Below are 27,614 nucleotides of genomic sequence, written 5' to 3'. Positions count from 1 at the left end.
TGAGATCCACAGGTTGAGAATCACTGATCCTAAGATATATCCCTATAAGAGATTACTTAGATTAAGTCAGCCTCCGAGCATACCTATGAGAGATGACCTAGATTGAGTTCATTAGAAGTGGGAAGATTCACTGTAACTGTGGGCAGTGCCATCTCCTGGGCTGGAGTTCTGGGCTGAATAAAGAGGAGAAAGTAGGCTGAGCTCCAGCCTTCATAACTCTCCACCTCCTAACCGGGGATGCAATGTGACCATCCATCTCAAGTGCCTGCTGCCATGATTTTCTCTCCATGACTGACGACATGCTCAAACTGTGAGCCAACATATACTCTTTAAATCTGGGCTTGCTTTAGCCAAGAATGAACACAGCAGAAGTGTTGCTGGGCTGGCTCTCAGCCTGAGCTCTGCGGGGCCTGAGAACTTCTTGAGCATCCTTCAAAGCCTCAAGCTGCCCCTGACATCTAGATACTGATGCAGGAGCAATGAGTCCATGTGGGAGATGGAGAGTATCTCAGGAGATGCAGAGAAGGACCAAAGCTGAGTCAGGCTGGCTCACTGTGTGTGCATAATTACACAAGGACTCAAGTAGGCTTAGAGAAGACCCACCCAGCAGAGCCTAACCCATGCTGCAGAACCATTCGATGTAAAATGATGGTTGTTTTAAGCTACTGTGTTTTAGGCTAGATATTACACAGCACTAGGTTTGAAGGAGGGAAAGTAGAGAAGGTAGGAAAGGGTTGGTCAGAGAGCCTCAAAGCCACTGCTGTAGACCCAAGGACCAGCCTTGGACAACTGGCCAGTTAAGAACTGGTGGGTCTAAGGGATCAGAGAGAATAAGCCAGCCATTGCTGCCACCTGCCACCTGCCTCCTGTCCACCTAGCTGTAAAGAAAGAGCCGGATGAATATAACATCATGACATCAGCTGGTACCTGGTAAATGTGGACATAAACCCTCTGTTAGGGGCCAGTACAATGTGAGGTTAAGATCACTCTGAGACCAGACCATCAGGGCTCAAGCCCTGTCTCTCACAGTTACAAATGCCACGGAGTCTTATAGAACTTCCTGAACCCTCTGTGCCTCTGTTTGCTCATCAACCAGCGAAGAAGACAGTGCCCACCCCACATGACTCTCCTGAAGACTGAGTTCTATGTTCAAAGCAAGACAGCACCTGACCCCTGCTGGGAGCCAGCTACTGTGTAGCTGCTCACTGTCAGCTACAGGAGTGTCTGTTCCAATAGTTACTGAGTGTTGCTTCTAAGATTTCAAATCACAGAAAATACTGCAGTTATTAAATGTCATTCTGAGATCTGTTTTCCATATTCATCTGGGTTTCTCCCCTCACACAGTCAGTTAAAAAATAAATTATATTTCTAGTAAAGTTAAACAAAATTTAGCAAATCACTGAGAAAACCTGACAAATGGGATGTGCATGGGCTGAGACCCCACCCCCACCCAGAGAGCCATGGAGAACGGAGGTGGGCAATGAACTGCACCGTGCTACCTGCTGCGGACCATGAACAGGTCCCTTAACCTGTCCCCAACTGGAAGAGATGTTAGCTGTTGTCCCACCTGCCCTGACCCCCAGAGGCGGGGTAAATTAAGTCCAAATATAAAAAGCCCATGTATAACTCCTAAGGCATCAGTTAAGAGCTAGGTCACACCTTACATCTATTTATGGAATTTCACAGTCTGCAACAATACTCTTCCATTTCTGAAGGTTTTCAAATAAACCCCTAACGATCCCTGCTCACGAGGAAAGCCACAGCAAGGGCCTTTTACAAGTGCTAACAAGAAGCCCATTTTCTTTATGAACCTAAAGTGTAGGCATTCTTTTGAAAACTCTCAAAAATAGCTCAGACCATTCAGGAAAACCTCCTTTGAAAGTGAGAAGAAAGACCTCTCCAGCACTCCATACCTAAGCGCAATAGGTCACTCTGCAGTGAAGGCTTTGCATAAAGGGGAGGTGGAAGGGCCTGGGGTTCTGGTTGGGTTTGCTGACGACCTGCTATGCTGATATCTGGGGCTTGCTTTGTCCTTCCTGCTCCCCCCTTCCCTCCTGTTTTAACAATTTACAAAAGGGCTTAGAAGTCATATTTCTGCCCTACTGATTCTTCCCACCATGGCTGCCTTGGGCCAGATTTAGCCCGTGGAGCAGCAGGTGATGCAACCTGAGCAGGGCCAGGGGAGGTGCCAAACCTGCTTCAGCTCCCTCACCCTGGTTGTCACAGGTCACCTAGTGCTGTCCAGGGAGAGACAGGACACCTTTCCTCCCACCTCAGAATTCAGGATCACCTCATAAGGGTCAAACCGGACCACATAAAAGGAGGGAGAGTGAGGACCCAGGGAAGAAATTTCTTTCAAATACTCCCCTCCAAGCCTGTTAGACATGTCACTTGCAGTTTTCCTAGGACCTGAGGTGAGCCTTACAGAACTTCCCGAGCAGCAGCAGGCCAGCAGTCTGGGAGCAGTCTGGCTTCTCCCACCCAGTTCGCCCCTGACCCACATAGCAAAGCTGCTGACAGGGATTCTTTTCCTACTTTGCAGGGGCCGTTTGGTCGGCCCCTTCCATTTGCACCCAGGTCTCATGTAGGGGTGAGGTCAACCTGTTTTTGAGAAGAGTGGGAGCCCAGAAGGGATTGTTCGTCCCATCAACCTGGACTGACCTAAGGTGAGGAAGACATTACCCTTCTCTGTGCAATTGGGAAGGACACTACTCAGAAGGAAGACTGGGACAAGGCTGCAGCTGGTCTCGCTCACAGTCTGTGGCTGCCACAGTCCCAAATGCTATTCACCTGCTCGGAGACCACAGGTCTGGTTGCACAGCATAGATCACAACAAAACCGGCCTTGGAGCTGGGCTGTTTGCCAATAGGTTTCATAGCTGCCACTCGCTGGCTGACTGAAACTCCCTATCTTCTTGTGCCCTGGTCTCCATCTCAGGCTTGGCAGAGCAACTGTCCACTTCAAAGCCATATGCCAGTGTCTCTCCAAGTGCCTGGGATCCCCAGAAAACCCTGGGAGAGATCACTGGGGTGGGGGTCGGGTGGGGAGGGGTCCTTCTCTAGTATAAAGACTGGGGAGAGAGTTCTCTAAGGTTCCAGTGCCCCAGTAGCTTCCTGGCTTCCACAATTTTACTAGCATCTCTCGGGGGATTAGAAACCAACTTATCCTGCATGGCATACCAATTCAAAGAGAAACTCCCCTGGGAATCAATCACGGTGACAGCAGCCTCGAACACTAAATCAGCCAGGATGAGCTGAGCCAGAGGCTACAGATGAGAGTGTACGTCAGCAGGACACTGAATGAGCAATGGGATCTACTCCAAGCGGGCCTGGGCCACCTCTCTGGACAGTAGCTAGCACAATGACAAAGCCAGTTATTCTAGTGACCACAGCGGTGTTCTCACCAGCCCTGGCTGCTTTGCCATGTGACACATCAGCTTTTACTGCTCAGGACAGTGAAACTTTGAAGCCAGGCATTCAAGGTGACTTATTTTTATATTATTGTGAAGAGATACCATGACCAATGCAATTTATGGGAAAAAAAAAAAAAAACATTTAATTTGCGGGTTTATGGTTTCAGAGGTTTAGAGTCCATAGCCATGACTGTCATGGCAGAGAGCACGCAGCTGAGAGCTTACATTTCTCAGGCAGAGGCAGGAAGGAGAGAGAGATGATTGAAAATAATAAATAAATGGAAATGGATGGAAACCTCAAAGCCCACCCTCCCTGACAGACTCCCCCAACAAAGCCACGCCTCCTAATCCTTCTCAAATAGTTCCACCACCTAGAGACCATGCACTCAATACATGAGCCTCTGGGGCCCATTCTCATTCAAACCACCACCGTGGATCCCAGGAACCACAGGGCTGCCAACTGTGGGTCATGCTCCATGCCAGGCACCAAGGATGTCAGGTGGAGTAAGACACACCGTTTATCATTAGGGATCTCAAAGTATATGGCAGGGAACAGATGGAAGAGGAAGATTCTGGACGGAGGGAGAGATGTCATAACTGGATCATTCACTCAGCCCAATCGCATAACATTCAAGGGATCCTGAATAAAGCTGGGCATGCCTGGTGTGTTGTGTAAATTACTCACACCCTCTACCCCAGCTTTTTATCCATAACACTGGGATGAATAAAATTACACCAGGTTTTACAGTGATAACCAGCATAGAGTGCTTACCTTCATTTATTTATAATACAAACAAGAAGACTCTCACCTTTGAGCTAACCATGGAAGAATGCACTAAAAGTATGCACAGATAGGAGGTTGTTTGTTGTTGTTGTTTTGTTTTGTTTTGGTTTGGTTTTTTTGGGTTTTTTTTTGAGACAGGTTGTCCTGGAACTCACTTTGTAGACCAGACTGACCTCGAACTCAGAAACCCGCCTGCCTCTGCCTCCTGAGTGCTGCAACTAAAGGCGAGCGCCACCACGCCTGGCTACAGATAGGAGTTTTAACCTTTCTCATATTACACAAACACTTTCAAAACATTCAGTCCTTACACATTTGTAGTCTGTAGCTGGAGTCTGACTCTTTTGTTGTTGTTGTTGTTTGTTTGTTTTGAGACGGGGTTTCTCTGTGTAACCCTTGCTGGCCTGTAATTTATGCTGTAGACAAGGCTGGCCTTGAACTCACAGATATCCCCCTGTCTCAGCCTACTGATGCTGGGATTAAAGGGGTGAATCAACATTGACTGGAGCCCAACTCTTTATTAGTCACTACAGTGACTACATAATTGACTGACCAAACAGGCTGTCTCTGAGAGCGGAAACAAAAAGGAGGAGCTAAGAATCCCACTGAGATACCAGGGTAAACTTGATACACCATTTTTAAAAACGGCATTAAATCCAGGTGTGTGATGTATACTTGCTATATAAAGCTATACATTTCATAATATTTTTGATAAAGTACATCATGTACTTAACTATATTCACTAACCCATAACACCACGCCCCTTTCCTATTTCTCCTCCCACCCTGCATCTCCATTTCCCTTTCCTAAATAGATCTCCTATTTTCATGTGTGTGCATCATATATATATATATATATATATATGTATATATATACACATATATAAATATATAAATATATATGTGTGCATACATACATATTATACATACATATATATATGTATGTATATATATATGTGTGTGTGTGTGTACATATATATGTATATACATATAAAACCTAGGTCTGCATGAGAGAAAATGTGATTACCTGTCTTGTAGGTCTAGCTTACTTTGTTTAACATGATCACACCAATTCTGTCCATTTTTATTCTTCTTTATACCTAAATAAAACTCTATTACATATATATGTATATATACATACATATACATATATACACACACACATATATATAAATTATCACTTTTTTAAAATAATCCATTCATCTGCTGGTGGACAACTAGGATGATTCCAAAACTTGGCTATAGTAAGTATCTGCTGCATCATTTTGGACAGAATGGAAGTCCTAGTCACCTCATCCATTATCCCTAAGCCAAGTTCACAGTCAAGGTAGGTAGCCATCATTGTGTCTATCTTTGGGAATTGCCATTGAGGTAGAGTGTGAGTCCAGCAAAACCCTGAACTTATCTGAGAGTCCCTTGGAAAGGCACGGACACCCCACTGCTCACCCAGCCCCTACTAACACCAAGGGTCAAGCTCCAGTCTTAGCATCACGGGAAAGGCACAGACACCCCACAGCTCACACTGCCCTTAGTAACACCAGAGAAGGGTAAGGCTCCAGTCTTAGCATCTGCCTCTAGGACTTCATCTCACCCCTGCTGACATCTGTTTTCTAGAGTTATTACTCATCCTTTCTGCTTACTCCGTGTGCATGCATGCCCCTTACCTCAAGTGTCCCAAGCTGTAGAAGCGGGACTCTCCGTCGGTGGAGCGGACCACCTGCAGGGTGAACATGGGTTGCAGCTGCCTCAGCTCCAGCAGGACGATGGCAAGGTAGTGGATGAAAAGCAGCGCGTCCACAAGAGAGACTGCATATTGCACGATGTCCTTGTAATTTTGGTCCCGAGAGTCCAAAATGCGGACCCCATAAAAAAGCCAGTAAGAAACCACAAAAAGAAAGATAAGGACCAGTAACAGCGCTCGGAACACGAACACCCGCGGCACATCCGCTCTTTGCTTGCGGAAGAAAAGTGCCCAGGTTCCGATGAGCAGGATAAGCAGTTTGAACGATACGGAAATGAGAAGTCCCTCACAAATGGCGCCACAGGGTTTCAGCTCCTCCCTCCACAGAATTTGGGGTAGCAGGATGAAGGCGATGGGGGTGAGGAAGACAAGTAGTCCAAGGAACGAGGCAACGGTGAGGCCCAGATAGCGCTTGCAATCCAGCCCCACACTGTCCTCCATGTCCTTGCTAATCCTGGCAATGTCCTCTTGGGATATACTGTGCTCTGAGGTGCCTGTGATGGCGGTGGTGGTCTCTCCCCAGTTGTCATCCTGATGACAGAGAAGATAATGAGGATGATTAATAAAAGCCACAACAAAATAAAATACTTCAATTAACCAACTTTCTTGGAAATGTACATAGAATCAGCTTTTTTTTTTTTTTTTTTTTTTTGGTTTTTCGAGGCAGGGTTTCTCTGTGTAGCCTTGGCTGTCCTGGAACTCACTCTGTAGACCAGGCTGGCCTCGAACTCAGAAATCCGCCTGCCTCTGCCTCCCGAGTGCTGGGATTAAAGGCGTGCGCCACCACGCCCGGCTAGAATCAGCTTTTAATACAGGGACATTTTTAACTATAGCTATTTTCATTGAAATTTTCGACATGTATTTTATGTTTGCCCTTTGAACCCAGAAAACAATTTAACCTTTCAATTTGTTTGGGAGATTTCATTACTATGACACCTTGTCATCCCTCGAATTGAAAAGTCCTGGGAAGCCCTGGGTCTAGGCCTTTCTGCTCTGACATTACTAGCAGTTGTTAGACTGAGCTGAGGTGACTCCACTACAGGAGAACAGCCACCCTTACCGCAGTAAACTCATCCCATGCTAAGTTCTAGGCTTACAAAGCCCACATCCAGACACCCCTACCCCCCCCCCCCCCAGTAGCTCCACAGAGCAGAGAGCATAAAACAGGAAATCCCGGCACACAGAGGGCAAACTCACCCACAGCTGAAAACACACTACCGACATTTCTGTATGACATTTATAGGACTCACTTCAGTACAGAACAGCATTGAGGAGTCTTTGACATCATTTCTCACTGACTAAATAAAGAAAATTCAAAACTCTATGGCCAGAAAAGCTCAAAAATTCTCTCTAAAACATGTTTTCATAATAAACGAAATGAGGGTATAGGACTATCGGGGTTATTATATCTTTCACTTCATTATTTTCTCCTTTAATGCTTCTAGGCAGTTGCTGCTGTGGGCTCCTGCTCTGATCATTCAACAAGAGTCTGCCACTAGGCTGTCGGATGCTTTTGCTGTTCTGGAAACTAGGACTCCATTTCAGGGCACAACAGAGCTGGGGTGCACCAGAAACCATGTGAGCTCCGCGCATATGATTTAACCAGGAAAAATATCCCATATAGAGCAAAGTGTTGGAATGAGGCCACAGATGGAGTCTCAGCTCATAGGTAAAGCAGCAGCATAGATCGCTTATAACCAAACCAACCACTTCACAGTTATATGTGGATCCCAGCGCTGAATCTTTGGCTTTGTGTGCTTAATCTGGAGTAGCTGTAGAATCTGGGGAGCAAGAGAGGGGACCATTGGTGGAGGGGAGGAACAAAAGTCTTAAAGGGAGAGTATAGGAAGAGGAAAGTGGAGATGGAAAGGGGTGGGGAGAGGAGTTTGGGGAAGGGATAACTACTATTTTACAAGCATCACACATACATATATTCATATAAAAGAGTTAAATCACCCTACACAAGACATAAAGTTCCTCCCAGAAAGCCCAGGTTACCAAATACTGTCCAGTACTGGATGTGTCCACCAGAACTCAACAGTAAGACCGTACTGCTGAAGACATCACACTCTCTGGTCATAGGAAATGGAGACATCAAGTAGGTACTGACGAGGAATCTCCCTCCCTGCTGGCTAGTTTCCACAGTACAGGGGGAGAGTCATCAGCTTACTCTCTGTGAACTCTCTGAGCTACAATAATGACCAGCATGGGAAGAGACCCCCAAGGCTGCAATAGTGGCACAAGTGTTATGATGGTAACCAACTGTTTTCTGTTGGTTACCTGTACTTAAAGCCTGCTCCACAGGAGGAAACATACCTAGTACTATACATCTGGCCAAGAATCCATGGTTGGGGAGCTCCCAGATCTTAGGGGGATACTACTACCATTATTCTGCTAAACAGTCATAATATATTTCTCTACCAATAGATTAATGTAGCTCTTAGACCTCGTCAGAAAGGTTTCTCTATAAAGTAGGCGGCAACTAAAACAGAAACTCAAGACTAGTTAGACTACAGGGAAAGTGAGTCAGTCACAAATGGGGCATCTTGTTTCACACCCCTTCTGTATGAGGGTCAGGGACCACTGCAGAGGAGGGGATGAAAGATCGTAAGGGCCAGAATTCAGGGAGGACCCAGGAAAACAGTGTCTTTGGGACACGATAGGATGCTGCACTTCTGAATTCACATCAGCTGTGTCTGCCTGCACAAAACCAACTCAGTTAACAGTCCAGTATGGAGTGGGAAAGCGCTCATGAGTTCCCACGCCTATCTGAGGAGCTAATAATAGTTCATGGATTGGGGGTGGGGGGAAGAGTCGGTTTGGTTTGCTTGAAAGGTTTGGCCCATGGCAGGTCGACAATAATCCAGTGGATGATTCAGATGAATACATAGATTGGACTCAGTAAGTGCTTAAAACTGGACCTGTAATTGGAAGCAGGTGAGAAGGTGAGGGTGGATCTGGGGGAAACTATCAGGAGGAGTGAACTAATAAAAATATATTCTATGCACGTGTGAAATTCTAAAATAATAAAAACATATTTAGTTTTTTAAAAGATCCAGGAAAATGTTTTATCATTACAAAATTTTTAATTTTTTTTTAAAAATTATTTATTACTATACATAAGTACACTGTAGTTGACTTCTGTTGCACCAGAAGAGGGTGTCAGATCTCATTATGGGTGACTATGAGCCACCAGGTGGTTGCTGGGTTTTGAACTCAGGACCTTCGGAAGAGCAGTTAGTGCTCTTACCCACTGAGCCATCTCACCAGCCCCAAAATTTTTAATTTATTAAGGCATGAGCAATGCTGGGAGTGGGTAGTAAGGATTTCAACCTCGGGACAGAGAGGCCATCAACTTAAGAAGTCAGAAGTATCACAGAGCATGAGAGAAAGGACTGTAGACAATAGTTAGAAGCAGCCAGCTCCTTCAGGCACTGCTGGTAGAGGTTTAAGATGGTTTAACACCACCAGAAAACTAGCCTGACACTTTTGCAGTGATTTAGGTATGCATTTAACTATACAGACCAGCCATTCGACTCCTAGATTTTATCAAAAGTTAATGGAAAAATGTCCACAAAAGACCTATAAAAATATTCACAAGAGCTTAATCCATCATAGTTAGACTGTGTGCACCTCAAATGTCCACCCACCAGAACAGATACAAACTGCGGTCAGTTCAGTGGAACACTAGTCAGCAAAAATAATAAAGAGTGAACTGTTGAAACACATAAAACATGGATAAATATCAAAATCATCCTGCTGAGTGGGGAAAAACTCATATGATTCCAATTATATTCAATTCTACAACAGGCAAAACCAATCCACTGAGATGGAAATCAAAACAGCAGTTGCCCTGCAGAGGTGGGGGTGGGGTGGGGAGCAACTAGGTAGAGGGAGGAGTGGTCTGCGCTGAGAGGTGTGGCTTCATCTGTTAAAATTTACCAAAGTATACCCTTGAGAACCATTTGGTTTGTGTGTGTAAATTTAGGTCGGTCTCCTTTAAAAAGTACATCGACAAGAGAAAACACACCACAAAGTCATACAACGTGCTTTAACAGAAGACAAGTTCACAGGCTATAGAAAACAGTTGGCTTCATAGTAATTGTCTCAGAGAAGACAAATGCTGGATTCTACACATGCGATTGATAAATCCCTGCTGAAGTAAGCATTACTAATACCATGTGGACATTCTGTTGTGTAATGTCACTGCTCTGACTCAGCTGTGCGTCCAACTTCCTGCCAGTGCACTGCTAACTGAATCTCTGTTCATTTTAAGGACGTATGTACATCTTTGTCTAAAAAAGTAGGGCTATACAAAGGCTTCTTTCAAATTTGAGGTCTTCAGGGGTTGGGGAGGCTGGGAATGCATCTGAACTTGATCAGGCTCGTCCCTTAGAGTCTCAGAAGCTGGGGACAACAAAAGTTTAATTACCCAAGTTGACAGAGCTGCTGAAACACACAACCTCCAAAGGCTTCCTCATCACACCATCCTGCTGTAAGCATCAACAGCTTCCCAGGGAACTCAGGGGACAAAGAAGGAAATGCTTTTCACAGTGGGTTACTAACACCCCTGAATACACTTCTAGGAGGAAACTGACCTGTGAAGCTTTTAAGAATGATCCAGTCCTAAGACTGACCACATCCATCCCCCATCCATCCATCCATCCCCCATCCATTCATCCCCCATCCATCCATCCATCCATCCATCCATCCATCCATCCATCCATCCATCCATATATCCATATATCCATATATCCATACATCTGCCTTCCTAGAACCAAAGCAAGCAGCGCAACGACATTAAAGGAATTTGCTCACCACTGAACAAACCCTACATTCAGTGCAGAAGCACAGTTATGAGTCTCAATGGCATCTGTACCCTTGGAGGGACTCTAGTTCAGTCTTCCTATCTGATTACAAATGCCTCTCTGTGGGTTCCTACAGGTGTGCACGGATACATGCTTATCTCTGTTCCTGTATCTTTATAGCTGTGTAGTCCTTCATTGCTTTGTTTATATGAGGCAAGGCTGGGCATGTAACATTTCAGGAGATGGGGGTTGGGGGGCAGTGCAAACATACTTCTGAGTCTAGCTCACACATTTATTTAAATCAACTAGGCTGCCAAACAGTTGGGACTCGAAGGCAATCCCACACAACTTTCTTTTATTTTTTTAAGTAATAAAGTGTTGATATTTTAAAACTGATTGACTCCATTTGAAGTCCTAATGCTAATATTACTTAAACATGCGAGGCCTAGCAACCCCAAATTCCTACAGTCCTGAGTGGCTGCAGTCTGGACCACAGAAGCTGCTGGATCTTGACAGAGGAAATCCATTCTCCAGATTTGTCCCAGTCCCAACCTGTGGACCCCAAACACCACCGCTACTAACTCCAAAGTTTGCTGGACTTCTTTCTGCCCCAATCTTTGACTCAGTATTATCCCAGTCACCAGATTTCCATGCTTGCCATCTGGATGCCAAGCCCTTGATTTCTTTCTTATATCTAGTCCTGGGCTGGCTCTTGGAGTCATTGTTAAGCACTCCTTGATGGAGCATTTTTTGTTTTGTTTTTGTTTTGGGTTTTTTGTTTTGTTTTGTTTTGTTTTGGTTGTTTGTTTTTGAGGGAGTTTCCTGCCCTCTCCAGTCCTGCTCCATTTTGGAATTAGTCTCCAGGGACTCTTGCCTGTAACTTTTCCCTTTTCTGACCTGTCATCAGCCAAGCTGGCTTCTTTCCAACACCATTCAAAGGAGACTAACCAATCACAGGGCAGAAAGGATCGCCCCACTCCCCAGCTCTTCAAGGGTAGGACGCGTTGTGCTTAGACCAACAAGAAAGACAGAGAAACAGATAAACTCATTAAAATGCTAGAAAAACGAAGATTAAAAACCCAAGAGAACTTAGTGCAACAAGACTTAGGAAAACGCAGGAGAGGAGGCCAGGCTGAGTGGCAGCTGGCTTACAGCAGCGCCTTTGATCCTTACCTGAACTTCCTCTGTGCCTGTGCGAGCAGAGTCGTTTGCCAGCAGGGGCTCTCCAGCAGGAGCCTGGATGGTGACAGACTTTTCTGACCCTCTGCCATCTTTATTCCTTGGTGATTTGTGTCTTTCTCTTGTTCTTTCCCTGGGGGTAAATAATCCAATAATCAGACACCAAAACTTATGCCAGGTTAGTTACTCTCTAAACCTTATGCCAGGTTAGTTACTCTCTAGCTCACCCCTCACACCGCATCCATACCTACCCATCCCCACAGCCTGCCAGGAGTAAGATTGTCCTAAATTTCCCAACTATTTTCAAATCAAATACTGCCACTCCTCCACCAACAACGGTCACATTTTTCAGAGCCTTGTTTTAGAAAGCCTTGCTTTAGATTTCACTGTAATAATTACTCAGTTGATTTGGTTATCATTTGCCTAAACTAATTAGTGTTTTACTGGACAAACACTATACTGTATCATATCTAAACTTCGATCTGAAAAAAAGAAAGAAGGGAAAGAAAAAAAAATCTGGGACATGATATCGCCCTACAGTTTGGGACCAGAAGAGAAGAAAGGAAACCCAAAGCCAGGACAGAGAATCCTGTACTTGTCTTTCTTACAAATTCAACATGAAAAGCCACTCTGTGGGTTTTGACTGTGTTCAAAGACACCCATAGAAACAAAGAAGGTGAAACAAAACATTCCCAGGGCGGGGGTTGGGGGGGTGCGTGTCCCAGGCCACCTAAGAGAAGCAGGCTCTCTGTACTTCCACTCCAGAGGAACTTCGTGGGTGGTCTTCCAGAGACAGTGGGAGGGCACCCTGCTGCTGAGTCTTAAAACTACAAAGGGCACCAGCCACAGTGGCCGAGCCCTAGAGGTCACAAGCTAGTCAATAAGCAGTAAAGGAGAGGGGCACCAAGGCAGCCCTGCAGTGGCCAAAGCCAGTATGTCTCCTTGGCGACCTGACATCAGTTTTCCCCATACCTACCTGTCCTCATGCACAAGGTTTCCCATTTTGTGTGCAAAGTCAGACAGTCAGCTCTCCTGTGTGTGACCTTGCACAGGTTGATGACCTCAGTTTTCCTTTGTGGGGAAAAGAATGGGGGCCATGATTCCACATACACAAGGGAGAGTGCGTGTGCTCAGTACAGAGGCGTGGAGTGAGTACCAATGTACAGCAGCCATCTTTGGCCAAAGGCAAAAATGGGGTCTGAACTTTGTGAAGGAGAGTGTGATATCTCTATCCCAGAGAGTGTGATGTCCTGGAGAGAAGGACACAAAAGAACCATGAGCACACCATGGGCACACCATGAGCACACCATCGGCCCACCATCAAACCCTCTTCCCCACTACACATTTATCTCCTACTAACCTACTACTTAGCAACAACCATAAACCCCTAAAACTGCATGGCAGATCTATTGTCAGACTCCTATCTTGGGAACCCCTCCCTTGGAAAGGCACTGGATAACTATTTCAAGGAACAAAGGGTTTGTGGCAATGTTTCAATAACTCCATTCTTAGCCGGATAACTAGACATAGATGTGTTCTGGTTAGCTGTGTATGACTCCCAGACAGGTAACTGGGGGGCAGGGGGAAGGGGGCAGTAAAATAAGCAGAGAATCTAACTATTCACCCAGAGCTGTATCAAATGATGTCAATCTCTCCTGCCCTGCCCCCTTCACGCAGCACTTGGCTGAGTATGTGACTTCATTCAATTTTAACAAATAATTCTGAGGCCAGTATTACTGCCCCATTTCTCAGATGAGAAAAACTAAGGCACAGAGAGGTCAAGCACCTTCCAAAAGTTGTGGTAAGGAGCAGAACAGGAACTGATGCCAAATCTGTTGCCACCATTTCTATTCAAAACCACCATGTGACACTGCTTTGAGGAAGGATTTGATTTTTAAAAACTAGCATATATAATTATATAAGACAATGAGATTTTACCATGGTACTTTTCATACATAAAGATAATGTACTTTGATTATGTTCACCCTTCTTTACCCCTCCCCCACTGGCCCCCTTCCTTTCCTAAATCTCCAAAAGTTGGAGATTTCACAGGGTCAATATTCCTAGCCCTCATCTTCATACCCCTATACAGTCTCACTGCTCCGAGTTAGGAAATAGGCCTTTGAGGTCACTGTTGGCTGTGACCATGGATAGCCTTAGTTATGTGTACCGGGTTGTCCAAAATCAGCACCCCAAAGGGTGTTCTCTGTGAGCAACAGTAAGCAGGGTGGGAGATTTCAGAGTGAATTTTAGGCTAGGTCCAGAACAGTTAATCCACCAGTTCCACCTGCAGCCCGAGGGACGACCCTGGAATGATCCCCACCCCTTCCACTTCCCCTGTGATTCCCCATTTGTCACTCATGTTGGCCACCAGTCTAGTCACATGCTTATCTAACCTGGTTCTCTATTGAAAACTCCCGTAGGTCAAATACTGTGACAGCAAAGATTCTACTAAAACAAAACCCTTTTGCTTTGTGCCAGTTCCTGATTCCTGAACATCACAGGGGTGAAAAGCAGGCAGAAACCAACCAGGACTAAAAATGGCTGCACTGCTCTCCCCAGGATCACCGGGCTGGGTTCTTAAAGGACCCAAGGGCACTGAGATGGGAACAGCCCACATTCGACAGCTTTGCCTCTCAGCTCCCCGTATAACCCTGACGTAAGCCGGGTAAGAGCATCTTGTATAGGACGCCAAGGACATTCCATCCTCCAGCACCTGCCCCCCTACACCCGTGTTCTCACTTCTCAGACCCCTGGTGCAGACAAACCACCAGGGCTGCAGAGATTGGGTGGCCCTGCCCTCAGAGAATCTGTCTGGGAGGAAGAAGACAGGAATCTACATTTTCTCACCAGCACCCCAGGTCATCAGGATGCAGGTGATGCAAGGGTTGTTCAGGAAGACTTTCCCATCCCATGTTTCCGGGGCGGCTGTGGGGATTCCTACTCAGGGAAGTTTGTGTGTATGTAAAACGCCTTGTGAATCACAGGTTATCAAAATCATGGATGCTCAACTAGATGTGTAGCACCATAACACACAGTGTGTCATTATTAACAGAGTGGGGCTGGAGAGATGGCTCAGCAGTTAAGAGTGCTTACTGCTCTCCTAGAGGATCTGAGTTCTGTTCCCAGCACCCCACTTCCAGAGACTGGCAAATACCTGTAACTCCTGTTCCTGGGTTCCCTCAGCACCTGAAGACACTTACACAGACCCATACACATAAATAAAAACAATCTTTTCTTTTTAGTATTGCATGGACATAGGGCAGGATGCAATCCTGACTGAGGGTAACCCAGAATAATGAGGGTCCTATCAGCACTGCACCAAGAGAGCTGCTCTTGTATTACCTCACTGTGGAAGGGAGTGAGACTCACCACATGGCAGTTACAGAAATCACTGCTGTTAGTTACTGCTCTGGGCAGGTCTCCAAGCCAGGCCAGGACTTAGCAGTGATGTCCAAGAACAACACTGCTGATCATCCATCCATCCAGTGCTTTCTAGTTTGTAGAACTACAAACCTCTCAGAGGTCATTTGACTGCAGAACTTACCTAAACACTCATTCCTGTAGCTGTAGAGGCAGGAACAGGGGGAGGGAGCTATAGCTCAGTCAGTAGAGGGCTTGCCTAGCATTGCTGAAGCCCTGGGTTTAATCCCTAACACCACATAAACCAGACATAATGGTACACACCTGTGACCCTTGGTGACATACAGAATTTGAAGCCAGCTTGGGATAGCCAATGGACGATGTAAGTTTAGGGGACATCTATCTGCGGCTGCCCATTATCCTAGGAGAGGGTTCCCCAAGGATGAAGATGTGTAGAAATAAGTAAGAATCCAGGGGAGAGTAAATGGTTTAATAAGCCAATAAATGGAGCATTAGGACACAGCTAAGATTTAACTGCCTAAGCGGTCAGGATCACCTGGGGGCCCTTTTCTGGGAAGCCTTGTCACCCACAGGAATCTGCGTCTTTATCGCTAGATCTGTCTTCCTGCTTCCTCGGCCCACAGGAGTAAAGATAAGTCTATCAGTGCAAAGATAATTCTGTCAGTGCAAAGATAAGTATATCTATGCACCACACGCACACATGCATGAGAGGGTGGGGAGCGCAAGTTGCAGCATGCAAGAGGCAACCGTGTGCGCAGGTAAATGCATCATTACTTAGGTAATTTGCTAGCTGAGCCCTGGAGAGCTGCTGCAGCCCCCCAAGCCCAGTCGGAATGTCTGCAATTCCCACACTGTCCCTACTTACAGTCAGCACTTCCTGGGAAGGCCATTTCCTCCTGTTCTGTTGCTTGTTTGTTTCTAAATGGGGAAAGCCATCCCCTCTCCCAGCCCCCCTCCCGCCCCCACTTGTTACTCCTCCCTTTCCTCCTCTCCCATCACCCACTCACTACCTATCCTCCCGCTGAGGGTGGAACAAACAGGCTCAGAGTCCTCGGACTCCGCCACTGCCCGGGCAGCCCTTTAGAACAATGCATTTTATAGCACATTAGTCACGTTCCCTTTCAAAGGCGGCATTCTCTTCTGAAGGACTCACAAGCCTGAGTCTTGCAGAGGGTCTTCCTGGCCTGCCAGTATCTGGGAACCTTGTTCCTCCCCATGCCTCAGTTTCATCACCTATAAAACGGGAGCTCCCAACTCCAGCTCTGCTAGGACTGCTGTAAGCATGGGAGAGGGAGACTCCCCAGATGATGCTTAATGCTTCCAGCTGCTGCTGACTGCAGGTCAGATTGGCTGTAGTCTCTACACTCTCTCAACAAAGCTAACTGGATGACACTCTCTGGGGACCGCAGGCATCAGTGACCTCTTTGTCAGCAAACAGGATTGGAAAGTGGCCAACCCTCTAAGACAATCAGTGTCATCAGGCACTACATTATTCCTTTCTGAGTCGGAGCTGTGCTCAAATCACCAAAAGACCAAGTCCCTTTCTTTCCCACTCCTCCATTTAAACTCCCCACAAATCATCAAGCAGAGAAGTCTTCACATGGCCCTCCTGGGACAAGAAATGCCTGAGACCGCCAGCTCTCAAGCCTGTGGAGGGCTCCTTCACTGATGGACATTCTTCTTGCCCAGGCTATGCATTCCACAGCATCTACTGTGAGTGTATACAACCTCTGACCCCGAGTTCTTATGACCTCTGTGGTCCTCCCTTGAATGCACCAGGAGGCACAGGGCTTCAAAGATGCACCAAGTGCACACACCAGCCCCACAGCTCAGGCCCCTCACTCAGCTCCACTTGGAACAGGCACTCTGCAATATTCCCTGCTCAACTGCAGAGAAGCCGGAGCCCCACTCAGCGCTCCTCCCAGTAGGCAGGCACGCTGCAACGTTCCTTGATCAATTGATTAAAAGCCTCAGCTCCGACTCACATTTGCCAAGTACTTTCCACAAGGGATCAAGACAGAACTAAGCGTTCTGCATGTCATCTTAATTGAAAGTTATAGTCTCTTACAGTTCCCATAACAGCACTAGAGAATCCATTTCTGGATCCCCAGGAGGTCCAGGGAAGCAGCAAGGGGCCTGGAAGTGTGCAAGTCTTGTTGGGTGTGCGGATGAAAGAAGCCAGAGCTGGCTCCATTCAGAATTCTGCAAGCCATCCTTCCTACTCAGCCCCAGCCCCAGCCCCAGCCCCAGCCCCAGCCCCAGCCCCAGCCCCAGCCCCAGCCCCAGCCCCAGCCCCAGCCCCAGCCCCAGCCCCAGCCCCAGCCCCAGCCCCAGCCCCAGCCCCAGAGGAAACCCAAATTCCTATTCATACCATCTGGAAGAGGAAGTCCAACACCCCAGTAAGCCAGCTGCTTTTTCCAGTTAGGTCTAAAAAGCAGGTATTTGAAAACAGCTGTTTCTGGTATTTTATAATAAATCTGTCAAGTTCATCTACAGATCGAAATCTGTGATTATTTTTAAAACCAGGGCTCTCTCGGAATCGGGACTATAGAATGTCACTATAGGCTTTCCTCTCCCCTACCCTTGAAGCACCCACACCCAGAGCCTTCTGTCCTCACTGAAGCTCCAGCGAAGCACACAAGCAATTCAGGGATGTTTATAAAATAAAGCGAACTTTCCAAAAGAACCAGACAGAAGCCCACTTCCTTAAAACAATGGCATTAAAACGCTTCCTTAAAACAAGAACGTTATCTTTAAAGAGCTTTCCTTTACCCTTTTATTCCACTCACTTTATTATCTTAAAGACAAGGGTCTCACTGTGTAGCCCTGCCTGCCTGGCCTGGAACTTTCTACTTGCTATGCAGCCCAGGCTGGCCTCCAACTCACAAAGATCTGCTTGCTCTGTCCCCTAAGCGCTCTCCGCTTGGATTAAAGGTGCCTGTCACTTATCACGTTCACATTAAAAAAAGTTACAAAGTACAAATTGGTACAGAAAACTAAAGTTTAAGTGTCTAACTCCCCATCCATCAGTCATCACTGCCAAGAGCCCCTTCCTGAAGATGCCACACCTGACAGCTTGGGAAACACTTTCGGGCTTCTTTCCAGGTGTGGCCACCCACACACAGCCCATGAAACCCACATCTTATTCTGAGATCTATCTCAATCTGGGTACAGTTACTTATATGGTGCTCTGCTCACCGAGAGAAGCAAACACCAGGACAGCCACCACTTCCACACAGCACACAGCTGTGGCCACAGCTGGGCCTCTGAGCTGGGGTCAGCTGTCACCTTGGAACAAAGGTGCTGAAATACCAAGACTGGGAATAGCATTAACACAGCTACAAGAGAGGGGCCTCCTCCTGGGGCTGAGTTAATCATTTCCCATGTAGATTTCATTCAGTCCTTACCAGTTCTAGAAGGAGGAATCCCTATACCCTCTTCACAGAGGAGGAGACACCTCCATTGGGTTCCTACCCTGCACAGGATAGTACCACCCATTTCATCATTTATCTGTTTGTCCATCCATTTATCTCTCCACTCATCCAGCATCCTGCCCCTCGGAATGCACTTGGCCCCCTGAACAGCCACCCAGGTCTCTTTGTTCAGCAGAGGAAGGGGAACTTGGCCCCACTACTCAGGACAGTGTTTTCAAATCCTGACTCACTTGGAAGACTAGTTAAAGACAAATCAGGTGCCAGGCCAAGCAAGTATGTGCCTGTGTGTGTGTGTGTGTGTGTGTGTGTGTGTGTGCACGCGTGTGCTCGTGTGTGCGTAGCCAGCGAGTCAGCAGCTTCGAGAGAAGCAACAAATTAACACCTGCTTTTAAACTTTCACTTACAGTATTGGTAAAGCTCTGAGAGAACAGACACCTATAAGAAGTACTTAGAAATAAGAAGCATTTCCAATGCCAGGGAAACTTTAATTTAAAACCAATTGTGAGAAATTAAGGCCATCAACTCTAATGGCAGCTATAAAACGTAAATTGGCAGTATTAGTGACTTCCCAAGCATGTCAACTGCTCTTACAGCTTGACTTCTCACCCACCAGTGACGGAACCTTCCACATCCTCAGCCCTTCCGGTGGGCTGGTGGAAACCTGCTTCTCTAACAGAAAGCCCTTCCAACCTACAGGCACTTGTACACAGAAGGATGGCGTGACGGATCGCTTACGTACCCTTGCCTGTGAGATTTTTTGGAATGGCTTGAGTAGTAGGAATAGCCAGAATACGTGGATTCGGTATCCATAGCAATGGCAAGCTTCCTCTGATGAAGGAGCAGGGGCTGTCCTTCCGCGTGCTGTCTCACCCACTAGCTCTAAAGGCCTTGGAGGACTCAGAGACACCACTCTTCAACAGGACTCTGTAAAGAGGAGAAAAAGGAGAGATAAATTCTCAAAGTCAAAGGGTAGGAAGATAAACCAACAACAGGCAGCTCTCCTCTGGGGTCCCTGTTATAGAATATGGGGTAAGCATAAAAGCCAAACCTCCAAATGCATCACTCAGCCAGGAAGCAGCGTGGCAGGTGTCTGAGAGGCAAGCGGGGTGCTCGCAAGCTGGACCCCAGCTCAGCAGGAGGAAGAAGGTTTGGGAGAGACCTGGACATTGGGACATTTATTTTCTGAGCACAGCCTTCTTACCCTTATGGCTTTGGCTGTAGAGTAGTACACCAACCCCCAGATAAATGTCTACTTCACCCCCAACTGTCGGTTATAGAAACAACACCCAAGGAAATCCCTTACTCAGCAATTTGGCCATCATTTCCAAAAGTCAATTTGTTTTTTGTTTTTTGTTTTTCTTAGTCTCTGAGAATCCAAAACTCCTAGAAATTTATCTTCCAAATTAAAACTCAACAACCACCATGGTTGCCTCGCTGTCTATGATAACAGAAGTCAGCGGCCACATAAACACCTCCCCCCAGCCAAGGAAGAAATAGCTGGAGGAAGACAGGACTCAGTCAGTCAAAGAAAATACCACAGATCTGTACAAAATGACAATTACAAAGAAAGGAGATTTTAATAAGCAGGATATGGGACTGCAGGCAGCCAATGGAACTATAGAACCGTTGCAATGATGTAATAACTTATGGAAGGGCCGGGACCACAGGGGACATCAGCAACGGTGATTTACTAGTTACAAGGTCCTAGGTTCTTCCCCACTTCCCTCTAATATTGCTCTGCAATAAAAATAAATGAGAAGCACTTCCAAGTACATTACATTCCGGAGCCTCCGCAGGCTCAGCCTTCACCTCGAGAAAGCTCTACAGCTCTGCCTCTTTCTGAATCGCTCTCCCAGGGCTGCTGGAGCCTCAACAGGGCTCCTACCCTGCAGGGTCCTGGAGCCTAAAACTGCAAACAGAGCCAGAGATAAGTGGGAAGGAAAACAAAGGAATTGCAAAGGTCACGCCCCTGCCCCTCACATAGGAGGAGATTCTGGCTCCCTGACCCCAGCTACAGAGAAGACATTTCAAACTGGGAGCCCTAACTGGGCCTGAAGTCTCATCTGCACAGTTACACCAGTCCAGAGCCTAGAAGTAGTATTCTAGTGTTCCTTCCAAAGTGAAGAGGAAAAAACGTTATTAAAGAGACCCTGGGCCTAGGGGTTACTCGCCCTGTCCTAGATGCCTCAACTTGTGACTTAGGAGTTTATCTTAGAGCGCTAATTCTTCAAGGAAAAACTTTATCTCCTCACTGTTCATTGTGATTAAGAGCTAAAAAACAATGAAAGGTCCCCTAACCCAAAGAATAGGAAGGAAACAAGGTTCAGCTCTACCCTAATTAGCACATATGTAAGAAACAGTAATTATGGAGTTAGGTCCAAAGGCCACCATGCACTCACTCATCCATTTCGCATCCAAGTTTCTAAGCAGCCAGAAAACCCTGCTCAGGAGTGCTAAGGCCGCAGAGCTATGACAGAGAGCTCACTACTTTCCTTGGTTCTGCTGGTGGCTGGTTTCCATTTGATGGCACTTGTAGCATTTCTCCTCCAGCCCTCCGCCCCCTTTCTCCCTATCAGGTTATTACTTAACAGCCTTTGGCCATCAAGAGCCCAAGTCTAGCCACGGGAAGCCTGGAGTCCAGCCAAGCTGAGCCACCTGTGATCAGCCCCTTCCTCGCCTTGCCTTCTTGAATCTCAGTCTGCTCACTTGTCAATCAGGAATCCAAGCACCGGCCACCATCTCCCAGGGTGAAGCTATAAACAGACACAGACTTGACTCGCTTCCTAGCTCCAGGACCTCAGTCAAGCTATGCGATCTCTTTGAAGACTCTGAGCTGGCAGTGGTGACAGTACCCAGCGTGGACACCACATGCACTGGGTAAGTAAAACTGGGTGGTCCCTTCAGTGGTTTCTAAACTCCACCATCTCCTTGTTTTTCTCAGCCAAAGGAAAGCTTAGAGAGCCACAGGGTGGAGGGCCAGCGCCTCCCTCCAGGCCATCCCACCCAAGTCTCACCTGCTGTGGGCAGAATGGGGCTGCCCCTTAGGCTGCCTGCTCACCCACCAGCTGTGTACTGGAACACGGCAGTTTAATCTCTCAGAGCTGTGGATTTTCCACCCAGTAAAAGAAAGGCAAACAGCCTGCTTGGGAGGAAGGGGGCGATTCTAAAGACTAAACATGAAACTAAGCAGGCATCTCTCAGAACATTAGCTTGGCTCCTGAGCCGAGTCTATCAGTCTTTCTCCTCCTCCTGTTTCCCAGGGCTTTCAACTGCCACTCAGTGAGCTTCCAGCACACAGTGCTCTCCCTTTCTTTCTGCTATGGCCTGTGCTCCTTTCCCACCGGCCTTCTGGCTGGCAGACAACCAACCTTAGGAGATACAGTCAGGATATGGGGGCAAAGCACGAAACAATCTTCTCTCCTTGATAGCCAATAGCTGGACTCTTGGTTGACCTGCAGATTCCAAGGCTTGGCACCTTCTTCAGAACACTGACTGTTCTTCTCTAGAACAGTCAGTCACACCCTTACCCTTCTTCTGCAGGCCCTTCATACCCCATTGCTTTGCCTCCATATCTAATGAGTAGCCACCAGACCATGCTCAGCGGTTCTAGGGAGATGGCTTCAACTGGGGCACACCACCTGCCCTCATTAATAAGCCTTGATGACTAGCTCGATCTGTGTGCTGTTCCTTCTCCCATCCCTATATCAAGTTATCCCTTAACAATCAAGACACACCCCCTTCTTCTTCTCCATCTCCAGGGATAAGCTCCCACCCGAGTCAGGAGGAATGGCCCCCTCCCCCAAATATTCTGAACATAACGGGAACACTTCCCGAAACCTAAGTCCAAATGCTCCCTTTCCACTTGGTCAGCTCTCACCCACAGCCACTCTCTTGTGCCCTGACTTGATCTTTCTAATATCCGTTTCCGGTAATGCAGCCATCTTGTCCAGTAGACGGACCTGCTCTGCTGTTTTGAACACTCTCTCCTGTTCATCCGTGCATCCTACTGCCACCAAGCTCTGCTTGTCCTTGGATCCTCCTCTCCCTCCCAGTTCACAGCAACAGAGGATAACCTAGAGAACATCCTAGGCTCCCTCACCTGCCCTGGTCCACACAGAGCCAAGGCCTTCCTTTCACCATGGTTACCAAATCTGGTGTTATCTAAGATCTGGGGGAGGAGTCAGGAAGTAGACTAGTAAAAGGCAGGGTGGACTCCTTCCAGAAAGGGCATGACCTCAGGCGAGGGCTCCCTTTTGAGTTAGTGAAGACACATTATCCTGACGCTTAACTCTGTGAGGATGCACTTAAAAGAAACTAAAACAGCTCCTGACCGGGTCAGAATGTTTACCTTTATCAGCAAAGGCAATCAAGAAAGGAAAAGAAATCAATTTCCCTGGGTCGCAAACTAATGAATTGTTGCGGAGGCCAGAATGGGGTACAGGCAGGACGGAGAGAACACAGACAGACCTAGAACCCGCAAGGTCTGTCACACTGGCCCCTGACAGGACCTGTATGTGTTGGGTTCAGGGAGGGCAGCAGCCAGGCTGACCTAACCTTGTTCAAATCCTCCCATGGTATCCGCTGAACTTTAAAACACAGAATCTTCCATTTGATCAGTCTTGCCAGCTGTTCCAGTTCCTCGGGGCCTGGTTCTTTCCAGCCTCAGGACCTGAGCCCAGCCCAGTGTATCTGCTGAGGCTCATTCTCTCATGTGAACCATTCGGCTAATCCCTCTCAGTTTGAACACCCTTCTTTTGGAGAGGCCTGGCTGACCCTCCAGTTCACACCTGGCCGCCCGCTGCCTGCATTCCGCCTACACTTGGCTCTAGCAAGTCACATGCTCACTTGTGTGACAATCCAGCACCAGGCTCTGAAGAGGCTTCTGGGGTGCGGGGACCACAGTCCTTTCTGTCCTCCTGGCTGCTGGCAAAAGAGAGGTACCTAATAAATAGTTGCTGAGAGAAAGGAAGAAAGGAAAAGAAAGAAAGAACAAAAAAAAAAAAAAGTCTTGTGCCTATCTCAGGGCATGAAGGCATGACTTCACCATAGAAGAAAGCTCACAGAGGGTAGAAAAAATGAAGATTTTTCAGAACTATCCAGAACAAAGTAATACTGCTGGTACAATGCTTATTCAGTAACAGAACATATAGTCCAGATGTGCTCAGGGAAGACCAGCACCATTGTTTCAGCTTGTGCTGAAGAGCATCCTGCTCCAGTCTGGCTGGATCAGAGTATACCAAACTACACAGCCTGGGGAACAGTGCTGGGAGAACATCTTACAGGGTGCAATTCATTTCTCCTACCACCTTGTACTAAAACAAGCTGATAGCCAGTGACCCAAGGAGAGTCTTCCCCGAAGTCACATCTATTCCTATAAAACACACAACTCCTACTTGAAAGAAAAACAGTAACACACACACACACACATGGGAAATGACAGGTTATGATAATGACCATGGTAAATGTAAGCTAACTTTTATGAAAAGGAAGTTATAAAAACATCAACAGCTCCATGTAGAGCCATTAATTAAAGGGCCTCTGCCTGGGAAGGTAGAAAGTTATTGCACAAGGGGTCCAGAGAATAGCATATGTGGGTTTACTTGGTGGGTCTCGGGCTAGGAAAAATGGTACAGGGCCGTGTGACAAAGCCTGAACGTGCGCGTGTAAATCATAAAGCAGTATCCAAGTCTGTGATGTGAGTGAGGCTCTGCAGGGCTCAGACACCTGGGACAAGTCAATGATCCCCTTCCAGCAACACAGCGCTTCAAGATGCACAGCTCCAGGCCACTGTTAACCAGGAGAGAAAACACCAGCCTCATTTTACCTGGTTTGCCAATGAGTTCAGCTCCCATTCCCAGACTAACTGCTATTGGCCTGAGTCATTAATTACCTCTGGGACATTCCTGGCAGCTGGACAAGGGTGTGAGGAGCTGTGAGGGGTTACTGTATCTAGGATGGATATTTCTTTTCAAGCAAAGCCTTTCCCCCTAGTAGATTCTGAAGCTTCAGCCACAGCCTGATGCCCACCACACATCCCATGGTGTTCTAAGGGGGATCTGGGACGAGGGTGGAGGCAGAGCAGCAGAGGATGGAGGCAGTTTGCTTCTGCCTCCAGGAGGACACAGAGTACCAGAAACAGCCCAGCCACAGCCACCGAATCTTGTCTTCCTCGTAGAAAGTGGCACAGTTAACTGGCCACAGTTAGCTCACTCCACAGATATGGTGGCACTTAAGGCTGAAGTCACTTGCATAAAATATCTCAATCTTCAGAACAAGTCTTTAAGGGAGGCAAAATTGAATGTCATGGCACAGTTAAGGGAACAAGGTCACACACACAAGCAAGTGCCCCCGTATGGCTTTAACCTTCAGAGAGCCATGGAAAACTGAAAGCTATGTAGCAATTACGAGAATTGTTTGTTTACTTAGAGAAGAGGCAGGCAACAATAGTGAATTGTTCCAAACCACACATAACCTCACAAAGAATCCTGCCTATGGACTCCTACTCATAGGCTCAGTAGAAGGGAGACTGTGTGTGTGTGTGTGTGTGTGTGTGTGTGTGTGTGTGTGTGTGTATGTGTTGGGGGTCACTTTAAGGAGAAAGGAAATTAATCTCAAACAGCCTCCAGCCCAGGTGAGACCTATGATTATTAATCAGCGTGATGAGGCCCCCATCCAACCCAAACTACATCAGCCGCAATGCAAGGTGTGCCTTTGGGTATACATCAGGGGGATAAAGAATACCTGGCACACTCAGCACATTCATTCTTCAACAGAAGGTTGTCATGGAATTGTTACTTGGTAAGGAAACTTCAATTTCCTGTATGGCTTCATCCTATTGCTCAAGAAATAAGACAATAACAACTTTTTTGAGACTTGGCAGGCAGTCTCAAAAATATGACACTCACAAAGTCTTTCATTTTACTTACAAATGAATTGCTACCAAGTGACACTGTCAGCAACTGCATCCCTGAAAATTTCACACTGGGTGTTTTGGCTAATCTTAGTGGGAGTCGCCAACCTTTAAAAATGCTAAATGCTCCTGGATATTGCTTTGAAATGTAGAATAAAACAGTTTCCTCCCACACATCAAAGCCCCAACTATATCGCACTGATTTAATTCAATTCTAAAAACTCTAATTAGTGGTTACATAAAATGGCTAATTATGCCTCCCTGGGCTCCGACGGTTTCTGCACTTACAGAGCCTAGGAGCTGTGTAATCAACACGCCCACTAGAAGGAGAAGGCTAATTAGTATTGTTGATTGGTGACATAACTTATAGTATTTTTTCAGCAAACCCCGTAAAACGTATAAACACGTCAGTGAAAACACTAGTCTTCACAGCTAACTTTTGGAATTCGCACGCACTCCTGACCACAATCCCCTCAAACGGGTTCAAACTAACGCACGCACCAACCACACAACCATGCCGATAGAGTCCTGCCACCCCTCCATGAACTTCAGAAGGAGCTCATCTTCGCGGTCTGGGCATCACACACGGTTTGGAGACGTGAAAATTGAGATTGCCCGGCTCCGACTCTCCTCTACTCATCACTGAGCCACCAGGCTACGGCTCCGCCCCCACTCCTGCTTCCACCACCGACGCTTTTAAATTTTTATAAAGCTTCACACTTCTCTGGGCGCGCTGCTCGGGGCAGTTCAATGGCTGCAGGATGAAATAAGGTTCAACTGGTGTCTAAGGCTGCCCGAGTGTGGCGAGGTTGCCCAGGACAGGGACTCCTCCTTTGGCTGGGACTGGCTGCTCGCCTCTGCTCCGCCCCGGCGCTTTTGAAAGTAAACTACCTGCCTGTTGCGCTCCGCGATGCGCAACGGGCCGCGCCCCCCAGGCCTTCCCGGCTGCGGTTTTGTAAGTGAAATAAGAAACACGAACCAGCTCCATTCCTGTGCTGGAAAACCGGCCAGTTGACCCCGGGTCCTGGTGGGGACCCCCATCGCGTTCTGCCCTGCAAGGCGCGTCCAGCCACTGGTTGCCTCCGACACGCCGTCATTCCCTGGCCACCACCCGGCACGCGCACTCAGGGGCGCACTCCGAAGGCCAGACAAGGCAAAGAAGTCCGAGGTAGCGCAGGCTGCCCCAGGACTCCGAGCACTGGAATGGAGCGGAGAGAGCCCGGGGCAGGGATGGAAGGACCCGCGTCTCGGGAAGCTCGACCCGGAGGAACCCAGGGGTCTCCCGGTCCGAGGCCCCGGACCCCGGTCCGACTGCTGGGGAGCAGGGACACCCGCAGTTGGGCCTGACCTCCCACCCAGCTTAGTCCCGAGTCCCCGCGCCGCGCCCGCCTCTCCCGGGACTCACCCCGGCGCCGGCCCGCCGCGCTCCACGCCCGCGCTCTCGGCTGCAGCGCCCGGGCTCCGCGGCCTGCGCTGGGCTGCAGTGGAGGCACAGCCCCGCCGCGGCCGCTGCTCTCTGCTGCTTTCCGCTTCCTGTCCCGGCGCCGCCCCGCAGCCCCAGCCCAGCCCTGCTAGCCCGGCGCGGCCGCCAGCCAAGATCTGCGAGCGCTGCGGGCCCCGCTGCCGGCCCGGCCCACCTGCAGCGGAGGGCGGGGCAGGGACACACACACACACACACACACACACACACACACACACGGCCTGACCAGGGACTGACATCTCCTCTCCCAAGTGGACCCACTAGCACACAGTCTAACAAATCTCATCCTGAATTCCTGAATACATGACGCAGGGGTTGATGTCTCCCCACCCAGCACCCCAACATACCCCCAAGATCACGCGCGCGCGCGCGCGCGCACACACACACACACACACACACACACTTACAATTGTGCATAAAATCCAAGCCCTCTCATTGTTTGCCATCATTAAAAGCTCCAACCCGCATATTCACATGGCTCAAGAA

At 47.7% G+C, this 27,614-nt stretch overlaps 1 protein-coding gene across 3 annotated transcripts in view; it reads right to left on the bottom strand.

Moving 5' to 3' along the window:
• Vangl1 (VANGL planar cell polarity protein 1) overlaps nucleotides 1-27,171 on the bottom strand; it is a 51,103-nt gene extending 23,932 nt beyond the window's left edge. For 2 of the 3 annotated variants that reach the window (XM_029475559.2, XM_021158187.3), the window contains exons 1-4: nucleotides 27,054-27,171; nucleotides 19,478-19,662; nucleotides 11,915-12,053; nucleotides 5,857-6,464 (exon numbers count right to left, since the gene is read on the bottom strand). In XM_029475559.2, the coding sequence (XP_029331419.1) occupies nucleotides 5,857-6,464; nucleotides 11,915-12,053; nucleotides 19,478-19,548 (818 nt within the window). In that variant the 5' untranslated portion in view covers nucleotides 19,549-19,662; nucleotides 27,054-27,171. Of the gene's footprint in view, nucleotides 1-5,856; nucleotides 6,465-11,914; nucleotides 12,054-19,477; nucleotides 19,663-25,479; nucleotides 25,569-27,053 lie in introns of those variants that run through there. The other variant, XM_029475561.1, reaches the window with a different exon arrangement.
• Between the last annotated feature and the right edge of the window lie 443 nt (nucleotides 27,172-27,614).

The sequence above is a fragment of the Mus caroli genome, unplaced genomic scaffold (genome assembly GCF_978045245.1).
Source record: "Mus caroli unplaced genomic scaffold, Mus_caroli_1 scaffold_3, whole genome shotgun sequence".
NCBI lineage: Eukaryota > Metazoa > Chordata > Mammalia > Rodentia > Muridae > Mus > Mus caroli.
The sequence above is the reverse complement of the archived record's forward strand: the minus strand, read 5'-3'. Positions and strand labels throughout refer to the sequence as shown.